The sequence below is a fragment of the Lepidochelys olivacea genome (assembly GCF_965140295.1).
Source record: "Lepidochelys olivacea isolate rLepOli2 genome assembly, chromosome: 3".
Classification (NCBI taxonomy): Eukaryota; Metazoa; Chordata; order Testudines; family Cheloniidae; genus Lepidochelys; species Lepidochelys olivacea.
The window spans coordinates 168,791,896-168,811,484 of record NC_140413.1 but is presented as its reverse complement, the minus strand read 5'-3'; the positions used below and the strand labels follow the sequence as shown (position 1 = coordinate 168,811,484).

Sequence of the window (19,589 nt, the reverse complement as noted above, 5' to 3'; positions counted from 1 at the left end):
CACTGATCTGCTTCGCAGCTGCTGCAAACTCACTCCAGGCCTCTCTATCCCTTAAAGAGGTACACACCTTCCTCCAGCAAGCTGGGCAACAGCCTCCCCCTCTCCCCCCGCTTAATGTGTGATGCAGTCACTCAACACAAAGCCTATAGGGGCCTCCCCCTGCTGAGACCCCTGTGGTCCAAGCTGTTCCCTGCCAGTTGAACTTGGGGGAAGGAAGCAATGGGAACATCAGTTGCACTTCTTAGGGTGAATCCCTCTCAGGGATCCGAGGACACAGGCTGTATAACTGAGGAAAAATTAATGTCTGTCCTCCTGTTTTCTTGTTTACAACAGATACCCTCAAATTAAATGTATTTAAGCAGTAACATACGCATGGTTTTTCAATAATATTTTTACACTATTTCTCAAGCACCTGCCAAATACATGAGTCAGCAAATATGTTCCAAACCCTACAGCACCACAAAATCCAAGAAATACTGTAGACAACTCCTTTATGGGGAAACAAAGTCTATTTGTAGAGCTATACACTTCCATACTCAAGGCCAGGCACGAAATTCCCATTAACCTACCAATCCCACTGGGGATTTGACCAATATGGCCACCATTGCTATAATATTTTAATGCCACTATTGCACTACAGATTGAGGGCTTAGCCATTAGTGCCTTTTGCTTAGACAAAGAATATGTACATAAGAGTAACATATTTAACTCAAACACAGAATGTGAGAACATGATAAATGTAATGGAGCTGAGACAGTGATTCTTGGGATCAAATGATTGGTTGGGCAACTAAACTGGCCCCACACATGGGCAAATGTGGACTCTGTGCACAGAATCAGATAGCTGGATGCACAAACAGGTATTTATTAATAGTTCCCCTATTGGCATAAGCAAACACCCAGCTGTTTCCTGCACATATTTGGTGGGGGGCTCAGTTTACATGCCCTCATTTGAAAATGAGGTCTAACATTTCCAAAAAGTGAGTGCTTAAAGGTAGGCACCTAACTCCATATTTAAGCACCTAAAAGGAAAAATAAGCCTGATTTTCAAATCACCCACAACGCTAATGGACTTCAATGGGAACTGGGAATGTTTTGAAAATTAGACCCATTTTATTCATTTTATGCATCCAATTTGGGAATTGTTGGCCTTTGTCATTAACATCAAGGACAGTTATGGCCTTATCACACTTAGTGTATCCTCTGCATCCAGTCATTGCTTATAGCTTTGGTTGAGCAAAGACAGGACACTTACTATTTTCTACAGCCTTCTCAGGTTAATAAAAAGGTGGTCAGTTTAGTAAACAAGAATCAGTGGATAGCAAAGGCTCAAACAGAATTTAGCCAAACAACTTGCACTAATCAATGGAATTCTTTTTATGCCAGTAGGAGCTGTGTATCTAAATGCCAAGCGAATCTCTGAAAACGTAGGGATATCCATGAACTATAGAAGTGCTACATATTCTTTCACGGTTTATTAAATGATCTGTTGTAAGTAGTCAGTGTTTCCTGAATGCTTATAAAAAGCATTTCTTTTTATCTTGAGAATATTTCAGAGGTGCTAATTAAAAACAAAAAACTTTGTTCAATTAAATGTTGTAAAAAAAAAGTCTTTAAGATATTAAGAGTTTCTCTAACAGACTAACAGGTCAACCCTCCAGTCCTTACCCAGACAAGCAGCCCACCATAATCAACAAGACTACTTGTGTGAATAAGTTTACTCACGTGAGTAAAGGTTTGCTATATCATGCTCTACTGTGGTCATTCTATGGAATTTACCAAACACAGCTCAGGCATTTTGCTACATTCATTAAACCCATTAAAGCAAACAACTGGTTCAGACCATTGCCCACTCCAGTGATCTCAGGTTAAAATAAGTCTCCACCAGACCAATTTCTCAGGCCCCATACCGCAAGGCTATGCAGACCTCCTGCTTCCTATCCTTGGTCAGCTCCAAGATATACACAGGCTCTTGCTGATCCCTTGGGCCATACTATCCCAATCCACAACACAATCTTTGAACATAAGAGATCGGGTCTAGTACAAGTAGCAGCTTTTGCTTGGACAGTTTTGCTTGCTTCCTTCCTTCAAATTTTCCAGCAAGCTGGGTTTTCCCTGGTAGTTCCATTTTCATGTCAAAAAAGTCAGATTTAGGCTACATTGTTTATTATTTACTACCACTACTAAAAGAGAGACAGAGCATTCTTGATCATGTCTAGGTATTTATGTATCTCGTCACCGAAGAGGCTGAACCAGAGTCAGTGTTAGGCATAAGGAGACTAAGCAATGGCTTAGAGCCCCGAGCAGCTTAAGGTGGCCCCCATTTGCTTTTTTTAGTAAGAGTTGTGCGGGAGGGGCAAAAATATTCCTGCTTAGGGGCCACTGCCTTTGGGTTGAACACTATTTATTGGCTTTTATAACAAAGCATTCTATTGATCATTTGATAGTCTATTTATAGAAGTTATTTATAAATATGTAATTTTGTTCCTAAGTGGTTTTCCATAAAAAACAGAAACTATCTAGACCACATCTGGACAGATAGCAGCAGTTTGGTCATCTCGCATGGCAACAGGAAGGAGATATGAAGAGGCAGATGACGAAGAGAAACATACATACAAGCAGAATGTGGTAGTGTGTTTCTTAACAGTGACTATCTAGTCCACCCAGCCTCACTCCTCAAGGCTTCCTTTGAGTATGTCAGCACTTTAGCTGGGGAGAGTGCAATTCCCAGCTTGAGGAGACATGCTCACGCTAGTTCTCATTGTGCTAGTGCGTTAAAAAGGGTAGCATAGCCACAGTAACATAGGCAGCAACCCGGACTAGCCACTCAACTATGTGCCAATGGCTAGGTTTGTACTCGGGGCAGCTAGCTCATCCAGCCGTGCACCACTGCCTGTACCACCATGGTACAATGAGAGCTGGGCATCACACTGCCAGCCCCAAGTATAGACATACCCTTTTTCTCCTTCCTCTATTTACAACTGCAAACCTTGTCTCATGCCAATGCCTAAGCATGGAGCATCCTCCCAGTTAACATATGCCAAGCCTTTTATCTTCCTTCAAAATCCTCCATCAAAACTTACCCTTTCCGTAAAATATTCCAGATACAATGACTCCACAACACTCTATGGCTCCCCGGATATTACTGAGCCATACCATTCGACTGTATTGTAAACCTGCCTGTCTTTAAGCTGTATTACACACAGAAACTACATTAAAAGAATGTTAAGGTTGCAAAGGTTAAGGTTTCAGAAGTTAGGAAATGCCAGAATTCAGGTTACCTTTGCACCTTAATTTGGCCCCCTTGTGAGTATGCATTATGATATAGTATTTACTTACATAATCACATACTATTTTTCCCCACATCACAGGGAAAGTCATGCTCAGTCCCAGACTGGAGCATGCTCAGAACTGATGGAATCTTCAGAGAATTTAGCTGCCAAACTCTAACAAGTCTCTATTGTGCATATTCAAACTATGATTTTTTCAAAGGCTTGCATCTGAGCCAAATATGGGCAGATTTTAATGGGGAGGGCAAAAGACATATCCCTGACATGACAGCCAGCCCCTGCCAAATGTCATGTCCCTGGCTCCACAGCACTGAGGCTCTATAGCTCCTCAACTAAACATCTGTAAGAATTTTGTTACATGGGCAAAACAATGTATTTTCCTCTCACCTTGTTCTGAGAAACAGCTGAACCATTTTTGCTGAAAAATTTCCCAAGAGATTCAGCCTGAGACAAAATCCAGCACTGAAAATTTCAGCCCCAAAGGCTAAAGTTTAGTAAAGTTATAAGCAACTGGAAACAAGATCTGGTAATGGGATGTCAGGCTACCTGTGCCACCTATAATACTTCTCAGGGCAGGGATTCTTGTTATTTGTCTTGCACTTTCTGCCTACTGTAAAAGTACTGAGCACACTTATAGTACTAAGTAATGGTGTGAGTGGAAGGGCCAGAAAGCTATAGAAAACCGAACAAAGTATTTGTTTGAGACCCAGAGAGAAAATGCAGAAAACCTAAAAATATGATTGACCAAATTCTGTCCTCTGATTTCAGTGGAGCATATACTTGATTGTCTATGGCTCTTTTATGAATGTATCCAAAGGTATTATTTAGCTTCAAATTGTACTCCCACACAAAAGAATATCCTTAAGGAGATCAGAAGACCTAAGGGTTGAAAAAGTTGTCTAACACTATTTGCAAAAGCTACCTGGGTAACTTCTCTCCAACTAATGTCCATGCTTACCCTATCTACATATCCCTGGTCTCACACCTGCCCATTTAAAAAAACAAACAAACCCTTAAACATACAAAATAATCCTTATACAAACAACAGGATAAGGTCTGTCTGTCCCCTTTCCCTAGCTCCCACATCATCACAAATAACAATACGTGAGCTTATGGTAAACTCCTTATTCCAGGGAACTTCTTGTCCTGTATTTCTGTGAAGTGTCAGACAATTATTGTACTATATGAATGCTACTAAAGTAAAGTTTCTAGAGTTAAAGAAATAAGATACAAAAATCAGACAACAGTAACAAAAATTTCCATCACAACAAACCATGAATCCTGTAAAATACATCAATTGTTTGACCATGCTCTTTATCTGCCTTTCTCTCCCCTTCTAATTACCAAGGAATGCATGTTAATTAGATGGCCACAGAAAATGCCTGATTCTTCTCTTCTGCCTTGTATGTAATTTTCTTTTACACCAGTCTGAGAGTCACTCCATTTTGAAGTCAAAGTCAATCACTTGTTCTGAGAAGATGAGTTTGAACTGAAACCAGACTTTCTATTTGGATACTAGGTAGACTTGATTTATAGTGATATTATGCAAGAGTACACAGCGTATTCCAAACACCAGCGATCTGCACCACACTTTTAATATGCTGTCCTTTGAGGGTAAATAATTTCAGTACTAGAAAATGTTGGCTATAAATTGGTTCAAATCTTTAGAAGATTAAGGGCAGCTTGTCTTAATTTTAGATAATACTGTACAACATTCACACAGAGTAATTTAGAGATGCAACTTATTGCAAAGGAAGACAGCATGTATTCCTAATTGCAATGCTTGTTTTATTAATTTATCTTTTTTTTTTTTTGTTTCTGGAGTAATTGAGGAGATTATAATTTCCCCCAGTGTGTTCATTAGTCAAAATTATCCTACAAATTTTCACAAATTGCATGTATTCTATGGGCTCCTATTTGATGCTTGATATTTAAAATTCAAGCTGTGTTGTTTAGTTATGATTAGTGACATAAATCACGTCTGCTTCCTGGCTGAACAATACAGCAACAATCATGTTTCTCATGCAATTCAGAATAGGGTTTTTTTTTCCCTCAGTGAGTACTATTGCTGGCTATATGTGTTGCATGAATGTTGCATGAATGGGAAGCAAATGCATAAGGGGAGCAAACAGAGCTGAAGCACATTTGTATTAAAGTCTGAATGATTGTTCGAGGAAAACTTGTTATTCACTCAGCTCTAGCAACAGTCTTAATGGCCTCATAAGTCACTCAACATGTAGTAAGCAGTGGGAGGCCCCAATCCTGCAAAAGGTTTACATGTGTTTAAATCTTCTGCGTTGACTTCCAACGCACTACACCGCATATGTAAAATTAAATAACCAGATAAGTTTTCACAGGAATGGGGCCTTTTACTGTTTAGCATGTACATTTGTATTTAGGATTTCTTTAAAAAAGAGCCCACACATAATTCAATTGATTGGTTGGGATGGAACATTGCCTGAACAGACTCATTAGTATATTCTATCCAGAAAAGGGTGATTCAGAAGTGTTCCCTGAATGTTAACAGAAAGCTATCTTCTTGGGTCTGCTTCAGAGGTCCATTTGAATAACTAGTGTGGACTAGTATGAAGACAGAATTTAGGCCACACTCTTCGCTGGTGGTGTATTCCTGCCTGGTGCAGAATTAGCTCTTTGAATCAATGGTGAGAGCCTGTTTTTGAGAAATTCTACCTGCAATGTTAATTGGACGTACGCCAAGTCATAACCTCAGCTGAAAAGGAAGGGGTTAAGAACTGACAAGCAACCTTTCATTTCAGATAACAGAACAATTGTACATGACTTATACAAAAGTTAGTTGAAAAAAATTGGTGGTGCTTTTTTGTACACTTATAGCACCAGAACCTGTATTCCTTATGCAGGCCCAACTCCCACAAATTGGGAGGTATGCAGGGTCAGGCCAAGGAACAATCTATATGCAAAATATACTTTTGAAATGCACTAGATTTAAATAAATAACACCTTGCCCCTCTGTAGTGCCTTCCATCTCAGGGTGTCAAAGCACTTTTATAAGTCCTGTGGAGTAGAAAAAAATATCCCCATTTTACAGATAAGAAAACGACAGTGAAGTGAGGTTAAAGGGGAAACCCTATCCCTGCCTCTTTGGAGGCACTCTTGACAATGGAACTGATGATGTTCTGCTGTGGTGGAGGAAGGGAAAGTGCCAAGACTGCATGGGAGCGTGCAAATCCCCTCTGCTGTGCAGAGCTCAGTTTTTGGAAATACCACTGGATGCTATGGTGCAGGGTAAGTGGGGCAGGGCCAGAGAACTTGCTATTCCAACCTGACACAGAAGAATGGGCTGGAGTAACCTCCATGGAAGGCTCCACACCCTGAATTTGCCCAGAGGAGGGGAATTCCTCAGGTTGGAAACCACACAGAAAATTTGCCCCTAAGCAACTTGTCCAATTCCCACAGCTAGTCCTGGCAGAGCCACAAACAGAACCCAAATCTCCTGACTTTGGCCTTAGTATATTAGTCTCACAAGTAAAACACAGGGTCCACTCAAACTGCCATGGGAGCTGCTTCTGCTTGCAAGTTTTATTTAAGAGGGGGAGGGGAATATCAAGGGAATCAATCTATTTATTGTCCCATGAGAACAGTGATAACACAAAATAATATTTCTATTCATTCAGTCACTGAGTGAGTGGCCTTATTTATTTATCCATAATCTTTTATCAGTGACATCATCAGCTGTCAATGCATTGGGGCCTTAGGTTTCCTTAAGATTAATTTCTTCAGGAATTTATGCTGACTTCTTTTAAAAATAGTTGTGAAAAGTTAAACAAGAGTAGATGGTGATGCTAACAAAGGAATTTGTTTATTTTTTTTTTAAAAAAAAGAAGAGCTTAATGGCCTATTTCAAGTCCTTTCAGTTTAATTTAAACACAGTAGTAGATATTCTGTGTTCTTCTGATGAATATAGTGGCAGAGAAATAGGGTAATAGGATACAAGGCGATACTTCAACTTAAGACATTGTTTCACATTAGCCATATGAATTACTAAAGTCAGCATGTGAAAATGGTATAAGTGTCTGCCTGGATGTGTGACTTCAGGCGTAGCAGAGGTTGCTCAATATTTTACGGGATTAAACTATTACATGTATTTTACACACACGTACACTTTGCTATAGAACAAAATAGACCTGATTACTTCACTGCCTTATACCATCTTTACTCATTTACACGCGTGCAAAAATGAGTGTAAAATATTACAGGCAAAGTTCTCCAGACCTCTAAGCTAACGACGCTACTTACGCAGCTCTGCTCAGGCACAGTGGAGAACTGAGCCCAGTACAGTAGCTTTATTTTGCCAGTAGAAATTTCTCGTAGAAGAGTTGGGTATACTTGTTCTGAAAGATTAAGGTTATTGGGTTGGTGAGTTTTTTGTTTTTGTTTGTTTTTTAAGGCTGGTATGAATGACAGATACTGGTTTAAGCCACCGTGAGGTTCCATCTTTTCACAAAAAGGTCAGACTGAATCAAGGGATAAATACCACATTTTCAATGCTCCAGCCACCTCATGATTTAGCTACGTCTACTGGATTATCCGTCTTTTCTCCTTCACAGTGTTGTTCACATCACTGCAAGCTCTTTGTATGGTTTTAATGCCTCCAACCTAGAGTGCCATTCCTAGTTTAAATCCTCTACATTTTTAGATTACTTTGACCTTGGGAGATAGAATATTGTTTTGAAAAGGGATTATAAACGACATTAGCGTTTGCTTATTATAACACATACCTGGTTAAGAGTGACAGCATTGTCTGTAAAGCTTCTCCTGAGTGATCCCACAAGAATTGCTTTTAGTTTTAAACAGACCCCCCCCCTTTTTTTAAATGGAATTGAAATTATAGGTACAATTTTCAAAAGCACTCAGCACTGATCTAACTCTGCTCGCACTGAAGGCAGCGTTAAAACTCCTATTGACTTCAATGGGAGCACAGTTAAGCCAGGACTGAGTGCTTTGGAAAACAGTCACAGGTGACGTGCATGCACCTTTACACAGACTCACGAGGTAGAAAGGATGTTCTTATGCTCAGTCCCTGGAAAAATCATGGAGCAGGTTCTCAAGAAATCAATTCTGAAGTACTTAGAGGAGAGGAAAGTGATCAAGAACAGTCAGCATGGATTCACCAAGGGCAAGTCATGCCTGACTAACCTAATTGTCTTCTATGATGAGATAACTGGCTCTGTGGATGAGGGGAAAACAGTGGATGTGTTATTCCTTGACTTCAGCAAAGCTTTTGATATGGTCTCCCACAGTATTCTTGCCAACAAGTTAAAGTAGTATGGGCTGGATGAATGGACTATAAGGTTGATAGAAAATTGGCTAGATTGTCAGGCTCAACGGCCAGTGATCAATGACTCCATGTCTAGTTGGCAGCAGGTATCAAGCAGAGTGCTCCAAGGGTCGGTCCTAGGGCCGGTTTTGTTCAAGATCTTCATTTATGATATGGAGGAAGGCGTGGATTGCACCCTCAGCAAGTTTGCAGATGACACTAAACTGGGAGGAGTGGCAGATACTCTGGAGGGTAGGGATAGGATACAGAGGGACCTAGACAAATTAGAGGATTGGGCCAAAAGAAATCTGATGAGATTCAACAAGGACAAGTGCAGAGTCCTGCATTTAGGAAGGAAGAATCCCATGCACTGCAAGAGACTGGGGACATAGTGGCTCGGCAGCAGTTCTGCAGAAAAGGACCTAGGGGTTAGAGTGGACGAGAAGCTGGATATGAGTCAACAGCGTGCCCTTGTTGCCAGGAAGGCGAACAGCATTTTGGGCTGTATAAGTAGGAGCATTGCCAGTAGATCGAGGGACATGATCATTCCCCTCTATTTGGCTTTGGTGAGGCCTCATCTGTAGTACGGTGTCCAGTTTTGAGCCCCTCACTACAAGAAGGATGTGGAAAAATTGGAAGGAGTCCAGGGGAGGGCAACAAAAATGATAAGGGGGCTGGAGCACATAATTTATGAGGAGAGGCTAAGGGAACTGGGATTATTTAGTCTGCAGAAGAGAAGAATGAGGGGGGAGGGAGATTTGATAGCTGCTTTCAACTACCTGTAAGTGGGTTGCAAAGAGGATAGATCTAGACTGTTCTCACTAGTACCAGATGACAGAACAAGGAGCAGTGGTCTCAAATTGCAGTGGGGGAGATTTAGGTTGGATATTAGGAAAAAACTTTTTCACTATGAGGGTGGTGAAGCACTGGAATGGGTTACCTAGGGAGGTGGTGGAATCTTCTTCCTTGGAGGTTTTTAAGGTCAGGCTTGACAACACCCTGGCTGGGACGATTTAGTTGGGGATTGGTCCTGCTTTCAGCAGGGGGTTGGACTAGATGACCTCCTGAGGTCCCTTCCAACCCTGATATTCTAGGATTTTATGCTTCTGTGCCAGGTTCCTGTGTGACCTTGAACAAATAATCTCTTCTCTGCCTCTGTTTCTTCATCTGTTAAAGGGGGGTGATAACACTGATACCTCACCACAGCATTGTGAGGCTAAATTAATTAAGGGTTTGAAAGCATGGTGAGACTCTTTAATGGAAGGTGCTATAGAAATGCAGAAGATTAGCATTATATTAGGTATGCATAGACGCACACACATTATAAACAATGAGACGTACCCAAAATAGCAACAACTTCATCGTCTTGGATTACTTCCAAAGACCCTGAAACCACAAAGCAAAGGCTGTCCACACTCTCGCCAGCATGGTAGATCAGATCCCCGGGGGCACAGTGTACAGTCTGAAATTCCATGGCCAGGGCTCGAAGGCACCCATCGCTAGCCAGTCTGAATGCTGGGTGCTCCTTGAAAACTTTGCGGTTCAGATGCACACAGATGTCTGCTCGCATATCCTTAGGGCAGATCTGTAAAACCTAAAAGGAGATTAGATCATCAGTTTCTGTGCAAGAGTCCTGGAGCATTCTATCGGCCAGTTGCCTTCCTGGTGTGATCCCATTTTTTTTAAACTATAGCAGAGTTTAAGAACTATGGGATTCTTCTCATACATTTCCACCCTCAGTTAAAAGAAAAAGCTCCATAACATTAACTTAGCCTACTTTACAACACTAGAAGGAAAATAATGTTTTTTTCTCAGCAACATGCTCTGCTGGATATTGAATTATAGAATAAATGCTGCAGGTATTTAAAACAGTAAAATTAACAGCACAGTGATGCACAAAGCTTGTGTAGAAACGACTGCTAATGCCATGGGCTTGTATTTGATGGATATTTCATTCTTAATAGGAAAATTCCATGAAAAATGCACAAACTATGCATAGTGCATTACCTACTTGGAGTGTGCGTGGTAAGGGGAGTCATGGATTCCTTTAAGCTAAATAATCAGAAAATGTATTAACCCATTGGGGCGAACTACAAAAATATAAACACCTCACCCGCTGGCAAGAATGAACAGAGTCCTTGGTGTGGGAGATAAATTGGCTTACACCTGGTTTTCCATAGTGAGGAATCTTTAACCTTCCCGGGACAACATTTCTTCTAGTGCACCATCCAAATGGGTTTCTGTTTATCAAGACTTTTTTATTAACATACTTCTGTCTTTGTGTGTATATTTGTGCCACTGCATTAGTGATCCTATTGTGTCTAATGTCACATCTACCTTGAGAGATTGTTGATATGCTACAGACACGGGTGAAGTGGGGACAATGGATTTGCCAGTGTACATACAAATTTAAAATTACTAGTGAAAACTCTGGAATTGTACAAAATGAACAGGAATTTGGGATCACAAGCTTTCATAGAATCATAGACTTTAAAGTCAGAAGGGACCATTATGATAGTCTAGTCTGACCTCCTGCAGAACGCAGGCCATGGAATCTCACCCATCAATTCCTATAACAAACCCCTAATTTACGTCTGAGCTATTGAAGTCCTCAAATCGTGGTTTAAAAACGTCAAGGTGCAGAGAATCCTCCAGCAAGTGACCCAGGCCCCACGCTGCAAAGGAAGGTGAAAAACCCCCAGGGCCTCTGCCAATCTGCCCCGAGGGGAAATTCCTTTCCGACCCCAAATATGGCAATCAGCTAAACCCGGAGCACGCGGGCAAGACTCTCCAGCCAGATACTACAGAGAATTCTTTCCTGGGTAACTCAGATCCTACCCCATCTAACATCCCACAGGCCATTGGACATATCTACTGCTAGTAGTCGAAGATCAATTAATTGCCAAAATTAGGCTATCCCATCATATCATCTCCTCCATAAACTTATCAAGCTTTGTCTTGAAGCCAGCTATGTCTTTTGCCCCCACGGCTTCCCTTGGAAGGCTGTTCCAGAATTTCACTCCCTGATGGCTAGAAACCTTAGCCTAATTTCAAGTCTAAAATTCCTGATGGCCAGTTTATATCCATTTGTTCTTGTGTCCACATTGGTACCGAGTTTAAATAATTCTTCTCCCTCCATGGTATTTATCCCTCTGATATATTTATAGATAACAACCATATCTCCTCTCAGCCTTCTTTTAGTTAGGCTAAACAAGCCAAGCTCCTTGAGTCTCCTTTCATAAGACAGGTTTTCCATTCCTCAGATCATCCTAGTAGCCTCTCTCTGTACCTGTTCCAGTTTGAATTCATCCTTCTTAAACATGGGAGACCAAAACTGCACACAATATTCCAGATGAGGTCTCACCAGTGCCTTGTATAACGGTACTAACACCTCCTTATCTGTATTGGAAATACCTCGCCTGATGCATCCCAAGACCGCATTAGCTTTTTTCACAGCCATATCACATTGTAGGCTCATAGTCATCCTGTGATCAACCAATACTCCGAGGTCCTTCTCCTCCTCTGTTACTTCCAAGTAATGCGTCCCCAGGTTATAACAGAAATTCTTGTTATTAATCCCTAAATGCATGACCTTGCACTTTTCACTATTAAATTTCATCCTATTACTATTATTGCAGTTTACAAGGTCATCCACATCTTCCTGTATGATACCCCGGTCCTTCTCTGTATTGGCAATACCTCCCAGCTGTGTGTCATCCGCAAACTTTATTAGCACATTCCCGCTTTTTGTGCCAAGGTCAGGAATAAAAAGATTAAATAAGATTGATCCCCAAACCGATCCCTGAGGAACTCCACTAGTAACCTTCTTCCAGTCTGACAGTTCACCTTTCAGTGTGACCTGCTGTAGTCTCCCCTTTAAGCAATTCCTTATCCACCTTTCAATTTTCATATTGACCCCCATCTTTTCCAATTTAGCTAATAATTCTCCATGTGGAACTGTATCAAATGCCTTACTGAAATCGAGGTAATTTAGATCCACTGCGGTCCCTTTGTCTAAAAAGATCTGTTACCTTCTCAAAGAAGGAGATCAGGTTGGTTTGATATGATCTACCTTTTGTAAAACTATGTTGTATTTTGTCCCATTTGCCATCGACCTCAATGTCCTTAACTACTTTCTCCTTCAAAAATTTTTCCAACACATGTCAAACAGGCCTGTAGTTACCCAGATCATTTTTTTTTTAACTTTCTTAAAAATAGGAACTTTGTTAGCAATTCTCCAGTCATATGGTAAAATCCCTGAGTTTACAGATTGATTAAAAATTCTTGCTAACAGGCTTGGAATGTCATGTGCCAGTTCCTTTAATATTCTTGGATGAAGATTATCCGGGGCCCCCAATTTAGTCCCATTAAGCTGTTTGAGTTTGGCTTCTACCTCGGATGTGTTAATATCTACCTCCATATCCTCATTCCCATTTGTCATCCTACCATTATCCCTAAGCTCCTCATTAGCCTTGTTAAAGACTGAGGCAAAGTATTTATTTAGATATTGGGCCATGCCTAGATTATCCTTAACCTCCACTCTATCCTCAGTGTTAAGCAGTCCCACTTCTTTCTTTGTTTTCTTCTTTATTTATATGGCTATAGAACCTTTTACTATTGCTTTTAATTTCCTTTGCAAGGTCCAACTCTACACGGCTTTTGGCCTCTCTCACTTTATCTCTACATGTTCTGACCTCAGTAAGGTAGCTTTCCTTGCTAATCCCTCCCATCTTCCACTCCTTGTAGGCTGTTTTTTCTTAATCACCTCTCTGAGATGCTTGCTCATCCAGCTTGGTCTACAACTCCTGCCTATGAATTTTTTTCCCCTTTCTTGGGATGCAGGCTTCTGATAGTTTCTGCAACTTTGACTTGAAGTAATTCCAGGCCTCCTCCGCCTTTAGATCCACAAGTTTTTCAGTCCAATCCACTTCCCTAACTAAATTTCCTTAATTTTTTTAAGTTAGCCTTTTTGAAATCAAAAACCCTAGTCACAGATCTTCTTCAAGACTTCAATCTTGATCAGTTGTGCCATCCTCCATCCTGAAGTCTATCTCCCTCCTTACTCAGGTGAAGTCCATCCCGAGAGAACAGAGAATGCTTCCCAGTGGCCATACATCCCAAAGCCCTCCTTATAGCGTCACTGCCTGAGCCATCTGTTGAGCATCATAATCCTGTCACACCTTCGTTTCCCTTCTCTAGGAACAGGCAGAATCCCACTGAAGATCACCTGAGCCTCTATTTCCTTTAGCGTCTTTCCCAGCCTGGCATAGTCTCTCTTGATACATTCCAGTGAGAATCTAGCCGTATCGTTTGATCCCACATGAAGGATAATCAATGGATTCTTTCCCGCTCCCGTTAGGATCCTCTTCAGCCTCAGGTCCACATCCCATATCTTAGCATCTGGCAGACAGCACACCCTTCTGTTCTCTGGATCAGCTCTTGTTACAGGCCTGTCTGTTCTTCTCAGTAATGAATGCCCAGTCACGTAGACCTGCCTTTTCTTAGCGATGGTGCGATTCTCCAGTCTATCCCCTGTTCCATCTGGCCGCAAGTCCTCTGGATTCCTATTGTCCCTTGCAATCCCCTGCAACCCATCCCGTATCCTCCTGGGGCTTATATTTGGGGTTTTCTTCCAATAGGATTATCTGCTCTTCTTTTTCTCCTTGCTCTCTCACCTTCAATGACCATCTGCTGTGCCCCTTCTTCATTTTCCAACTCTGCAAACCTGTTCCTGAGCAATATTTCTCCTTCACTGCCCCGTCCTTTCCTCTGCCTGGTTCTCCTAGTCACATGCTTCCACTGTCCACTTTCGTCGCCCATCAGTATCTCCTCAGATTAATCTCTGATGAACTGGACATCAACATTCACTATTTGAGAGAAATAGGTCTAATTGAGCAGATGGTGTTTGCCTCATTTTTCTCAAAAGTAACTACTTCATCCAATTAAGGAACAACCTTCATGAGCTCTAAAGTTACTCCCATGCAGCCTTCCCTTCATGGAAGGAGGGTGGTGGTTTCAGTGCAAAAGCTCATGGGGATTAGGGGCAAGGGTAAAACAGTAAATAGTTAAGACTTATCAGAGACCAGAGACTATAAGGGACCACCACAGTACAAAATTAATTTCCAAGGCCGGCATTTTCAAAGATAGACACCTATATGGCATGTTAACTACATGCATGCATCCCTGCACACAGCTTATTATTTGTGTATGCAAATATGCCTGCAGGGTCACATTTTCTATCACTGGCCAAAGCCTAGGTACCAGGCTTTGCTCATGAGTCCTCTACAGAGCTGGAGGGATGGAGTTCTACAACCAAGAGTGCAATGTGCAAGAAGAAAACTAATCAACAGCCTCTACAACAGTCTCCTTAACTACCATGGCTCCCTAGTCGGGAGACAAGCCAATCTGTTGCAGCTCCACTAAAGCTTTAAGTTTCCTAGTCCCACCCCTAAGGAGTCATGCTACCATAGGATGCAGCCCCAGGCTGAGAAACGCATTTCTGTGGTGCTTGGGCATGGACCCTATTTGATGATCTCTCCAGTCTGCCCATGCTGAGCAGCAGAACCTCAGTAGTTCTGCAACTTCTCAGGCTCTACATTTCCTCATTAGGAGTGAGGGAGCAACATTTGGCTTGGACACACACAAATGAGGTGGTTAGCTGTGCAGTTACACAATTTACTCTTGCAATGTTTATGTTCACACATACACGTCATATTTGCAGAAACTTGCCATTCAGAGATTAGCCTAGGAAGCATGTGCGTGCGTGCGTACACGCACACCCTCCCCCCCCCACACAAATATCTTATTGTCACATACATATTGTCAGTGCTGTTATAACTGGGGCAATTGCAGGAAAACTCTGATTTTGCTACCAATGACTTTATGAAGGCATACAATACAAAGCAGCAGTATTGAGGACGGTGAGCTGACCAAGTGGTTTGAAGTGAAAACTGGAGTCAAACAGGTATGCATATTCAGTCCCATACTTTTTGCTCTATACTTAGAAAATTTCTTGTCCTATTCCCTTAACATTGGTGGAGGCCACAGGATATCAGGGCAAATGATTAATCACCTTGACTTTGCAAACAATATCATAATGGTACGGCCCCTGGAGGAATATAACCAAGAAGCCACAACTAACCTATACACAACAGCCACAGAATGGAGATGAAAACTGAACAAACAAAAAGACCAAACTAATTGAACCATCAAAAATTAAGAAACAGGCTAAGCTCATCATTAACAGTGTCAACATTGAACAAGGAGAGAGTTTTTGCTACTTAGATTCCATCATAAGGTATGACAACTACTATGAAAACAACATTGACAAGTGGATAGCTACTGCCAGGAGAACGTTCACTTGCCTAAATAAAATTGTTTGGACCCTTAACTCACCATGTCCATGACCGCTAAAACTAGTTTATATACAATGCGCATTGTACCCATATTACTTCATGGGTGTGAAACATGGGTACTGATAAAGCATCTGGGGCAAGAGCTGCAAATATTTGAAATGTGTTGTGTCAAGGTTCCTCCCCCACTCTGAACTCTAGGGTACAGATGTGGGGACCTGCATGAAAAAAACCTCCTAAGCTTATCTTTACCAGCTTAGGTCAAAACTTCCCCAAGGTACAAAATATTCCCCCCGTTGTCCTTGGACTGGCCGCTACCACCACCAAACTAATACTGGTTACTGGGGAAGAGCTGTTTGGACGCGTCTTTCCCCCCAAAATACTTCCCAAAACCCTGCACCCCACTTCCTGGACAAGGTTTGGTAAAAAGCCTCACCAATTTGCCTAGGTGACTACAGACCCAGACCCTTGGATCTTAAGAACAATGAACAATCCTCCCAACACTTGCACCCCCCCTTTCCTGGGAAATGTTGGATAAAAAGCCTCACCAATTTGCATAGGTGACCACAGACCCAAACCCTTGGATCTGAGAACAATGAAAAAGCATTCAGTTTTTTACAAGAAGACTTTTAATAAAAAAATAGAAGTAAATAGAAATAAAGAAATCCCCCCCTGTAAAATCAGGATGGTAGATATCTTACAGGGTATTTAGATTCAAAAAACATAGAGAACCCCTCTAGGCAAAACCTTAAGTTACAAAAAAGATACACAGACAGAAATAGTTATTCTATTCAGCACAATTCTTTTCTCAGCCATTTAAAGAAATCATAATCTAACACATACCTAGCTAGATTACTTACTAAAAGTTCTAAGACTCCATTCCTGTTCTATCCCCGGCCAAGACGACTACAGACAGACACAGACCCTTTGTTTCTCTCCCTCCTCCCAGCTTTTGAAAGTATCTTGTCTCCTCATTGGTCATTTTGCTCAGGTGCCAGCGAGGTTACCTTTAGCTTCTTAACCCTTTACAGGTGAGAGGAGCTTTCCCCTGGCCAGGAGGGATTTCAAAGGATTCAAAGGGATTTCCTTCCCTTTATATTTATGACACGCCCCCCAAATCTCAGCTAGGGTGAAACACTGGCTGGGATTTCTTCCTGGAGCTCTAGGAAAAACAGAGTTAATAAGACACATGCATCTCTAAATATACTACCAAGTACATAAAGACTAACAATATTTTCCACATCTCAAGGACGATTTTAACCAGTTGATTCTGGGAAACTTTCACGGGAGAGTGCATCAGCCACTTTGTTAGAAGCTCCTGAGATGTGTTGGATGTCGAAATCAAAATCTTGGAGAGCTAAACTCCACCGAAGAAGTTTTTTGTTAGTTTCTTTGACGGTGTGAAGCCACTTTAGTGCAGCATGGTCGGTTTGCAGGTGGAAACGCCGTCCCCAAACATATGGGTGTAGCTTTTCTAGAGCGTAGACAATGGCATAACATTCTTTTTCAGTGACTGACCAGTTGCTTTCCCTCTCAGACAGTTTTTTGCTGAGAAACACTACAGGGTGGAATTCTTGATCAGGTCCTTTCTGCATTAAAACTGCTCCCACACCACGCTCGGATGCATCTGTGGTTACTAGGAACGGTTTGTCAAAGTCTGGGGCCCTTAGTACAGGGTCAGACATGAGTGTCGCTTTAAGCTTGTTAAAGGCCTTCTGACACTTTCCGGTCCACTGAACAGCATTTGGCTGTTTCTTTTTGGTTAGGTCTGTCAGTGGGGCAGCGATTTGGCTGTAGTGCGGTACAAATCGTCTGTAATAACCGGCCAAGCCTAAGAAGGATTGAACCTGTTTCTTTGACTTTGGGACAGGCCACTTTTGGATAGCATCCACTTTGGCCTGTAGGGGGCTGATAGTTCCTTGACCCACCTGGTGTCCAAGGTAAGTCACTCTGTTTAGGCCTATTTGACACTTCTTAGCCTTAACAGTTAGTCCTGCCTCCCTTATGCGCTCAAGGACTTTTTGTAGATGTTCCAGGTGGTCTGCCCAGGAATCCGAAAATATGGCCACGTCGTCAAGGTAGGCGACTGCATATTCTCCTAATCCTGCTAGGAGACCATCTACAAGTCTTTGGAAAGTGGCGGGTGCATTTCGCAGCCCGAAAGGGAGTACATTAAATTCATACAGCCCGAGATGTGTGATGAAAGCTGACCTTTCCTTGGCAGATTCATCTAGCGGTACCTGCCAGTACCCCTTGGTTAAGTCCAAGGTAGAGATGAACTGGGCCCGTCCCAGTTTCTCTAATAGTTCATCTGTGCGTGGCATTGGATAGTTGTCTGGGCGAGTTACAGCATTTAGCTTACGGTAGTCCATGCAAAAACATATTTCCCCATCTGGTTTGGGAACTAGAACCACTGGAGATGCCCATGCACTTTCAGAGGGGCGGATTACACCCATCTGTAACATATCCTGGATCTCCCGTTCTATAGCAGTTTTAGCTTGAGGAGACACCCGGTAAGGTTGGACCCTAATTGGGTGAGCATTACCTGTGTCGATGGAGTGGTATGCCCGTTCAGTCAGTCCTAGGGTGGCTGAGAACGTTGGCGCGTAGCTAGTGCACAGCTCCTGGATCTGCTGTCGCTGCATACGCCCAAGGGTCATGGAGAGGTTCACCTCTTCCACACCACCAGCACATTTCCCTTCGTAGTAAACACCTTCAGGCCACTCAGCGTCGTCTCCTCCCTGGGCTGTAAACTGACAAACCTTTAATTCTCTGGATCGATTAGAAGAGCTGAGAGGCGGTGGGTTGCTCCGTGCCGCCGTCCAAGCTCTCTGGAGGCTTTCATCTGCTTCCTGTTCGGTCTGGAACTGTTCCCTTGATGCTGGAGACATCAGTCCCTCATTGGATTGTGGACCTAGGCTTGGTCCCTCTGGAAACGATATAGGGAATGGAGCTGTTTCTGTTGCCTGTGAACCGCTCTCCGCTGGTGCACTATGTTGGGATTCAGGCTCCGGCTGAGCCTCTTGTGTTGAGTTATCGGCTGCTGCCAGTTCAGGTTCAGTGGGGCCCTCTGGTGTTGAGGTTGCAAGTACTGGATTCAGTGCTGGCACGGGGTCTGGTGTTGGTTGTTTGGCTGGTTCCGGTTCTGGGACTGGTTCCGTCTGGGTCTCTGGGACTGGATCCACTACTGCTGTTGCAGACATTGGCCTGGGGTCCAGGTCCATCACCTCTGACTGGGTCCTGATAGAAGTTTCCGGAACAGAGCTAGGCCTCACGGCTTGTTTAGCCTGGCTGCGGGTGACCATTCCCACCCTCTTGGCCTGCTTCACATGATTGGCCAAGTCTTCCCCCAACAGCATGGGGATGGGATAATCATCATAGACTGCAAAAGTCCACATTCCTGACCAGCCCTTGTACTGGACAGGCAACTTGGCTGTAGGCAAATTGAAAGAGTTGGACTTGAAGGGTTGAATCGTCACTTGGATCTCTGGGTTGATTAAATTGGGGTCCACTAAGGAAGCATGGATAGCTGACACTTGTGCTCCGGTGTCCCTCCACGCGGTGACCTTCTTCCCGCCCACGCTCACAGTTTCCCTCTGCTCCAAGGGTATCTGGGAGGTATCTGGGCCTGTGGACCTCTGGTGTGATTCCG

General features: G+C 42.6%; 1 protein-coding gene across 1 annotated transcript in view; it reads right to left on the bottom strand.

Annotated features, from left to right (window-relative positions):
* The window catches only part of KCNH1 (potassium voltage-gated channel subfamily H member 1), a gene marked incomplete at its 3' end in the record, with an annotated part of 195,375 nt that overhangs the window by 14,826 nt on the left and 160,960 nt on the right, over positions 1-19,589 (bottom strand). The window contains exon 9 of the mRNA XM_084624947.1: positions 9,927-10,179. Coding sequence (XP_084481073.1) covers positions 9,927-10,179 — 253 coding nt within the window. The remainder of the gene's footprint in view (positions 1-9,926; positions 10,180-19,589) is intronic.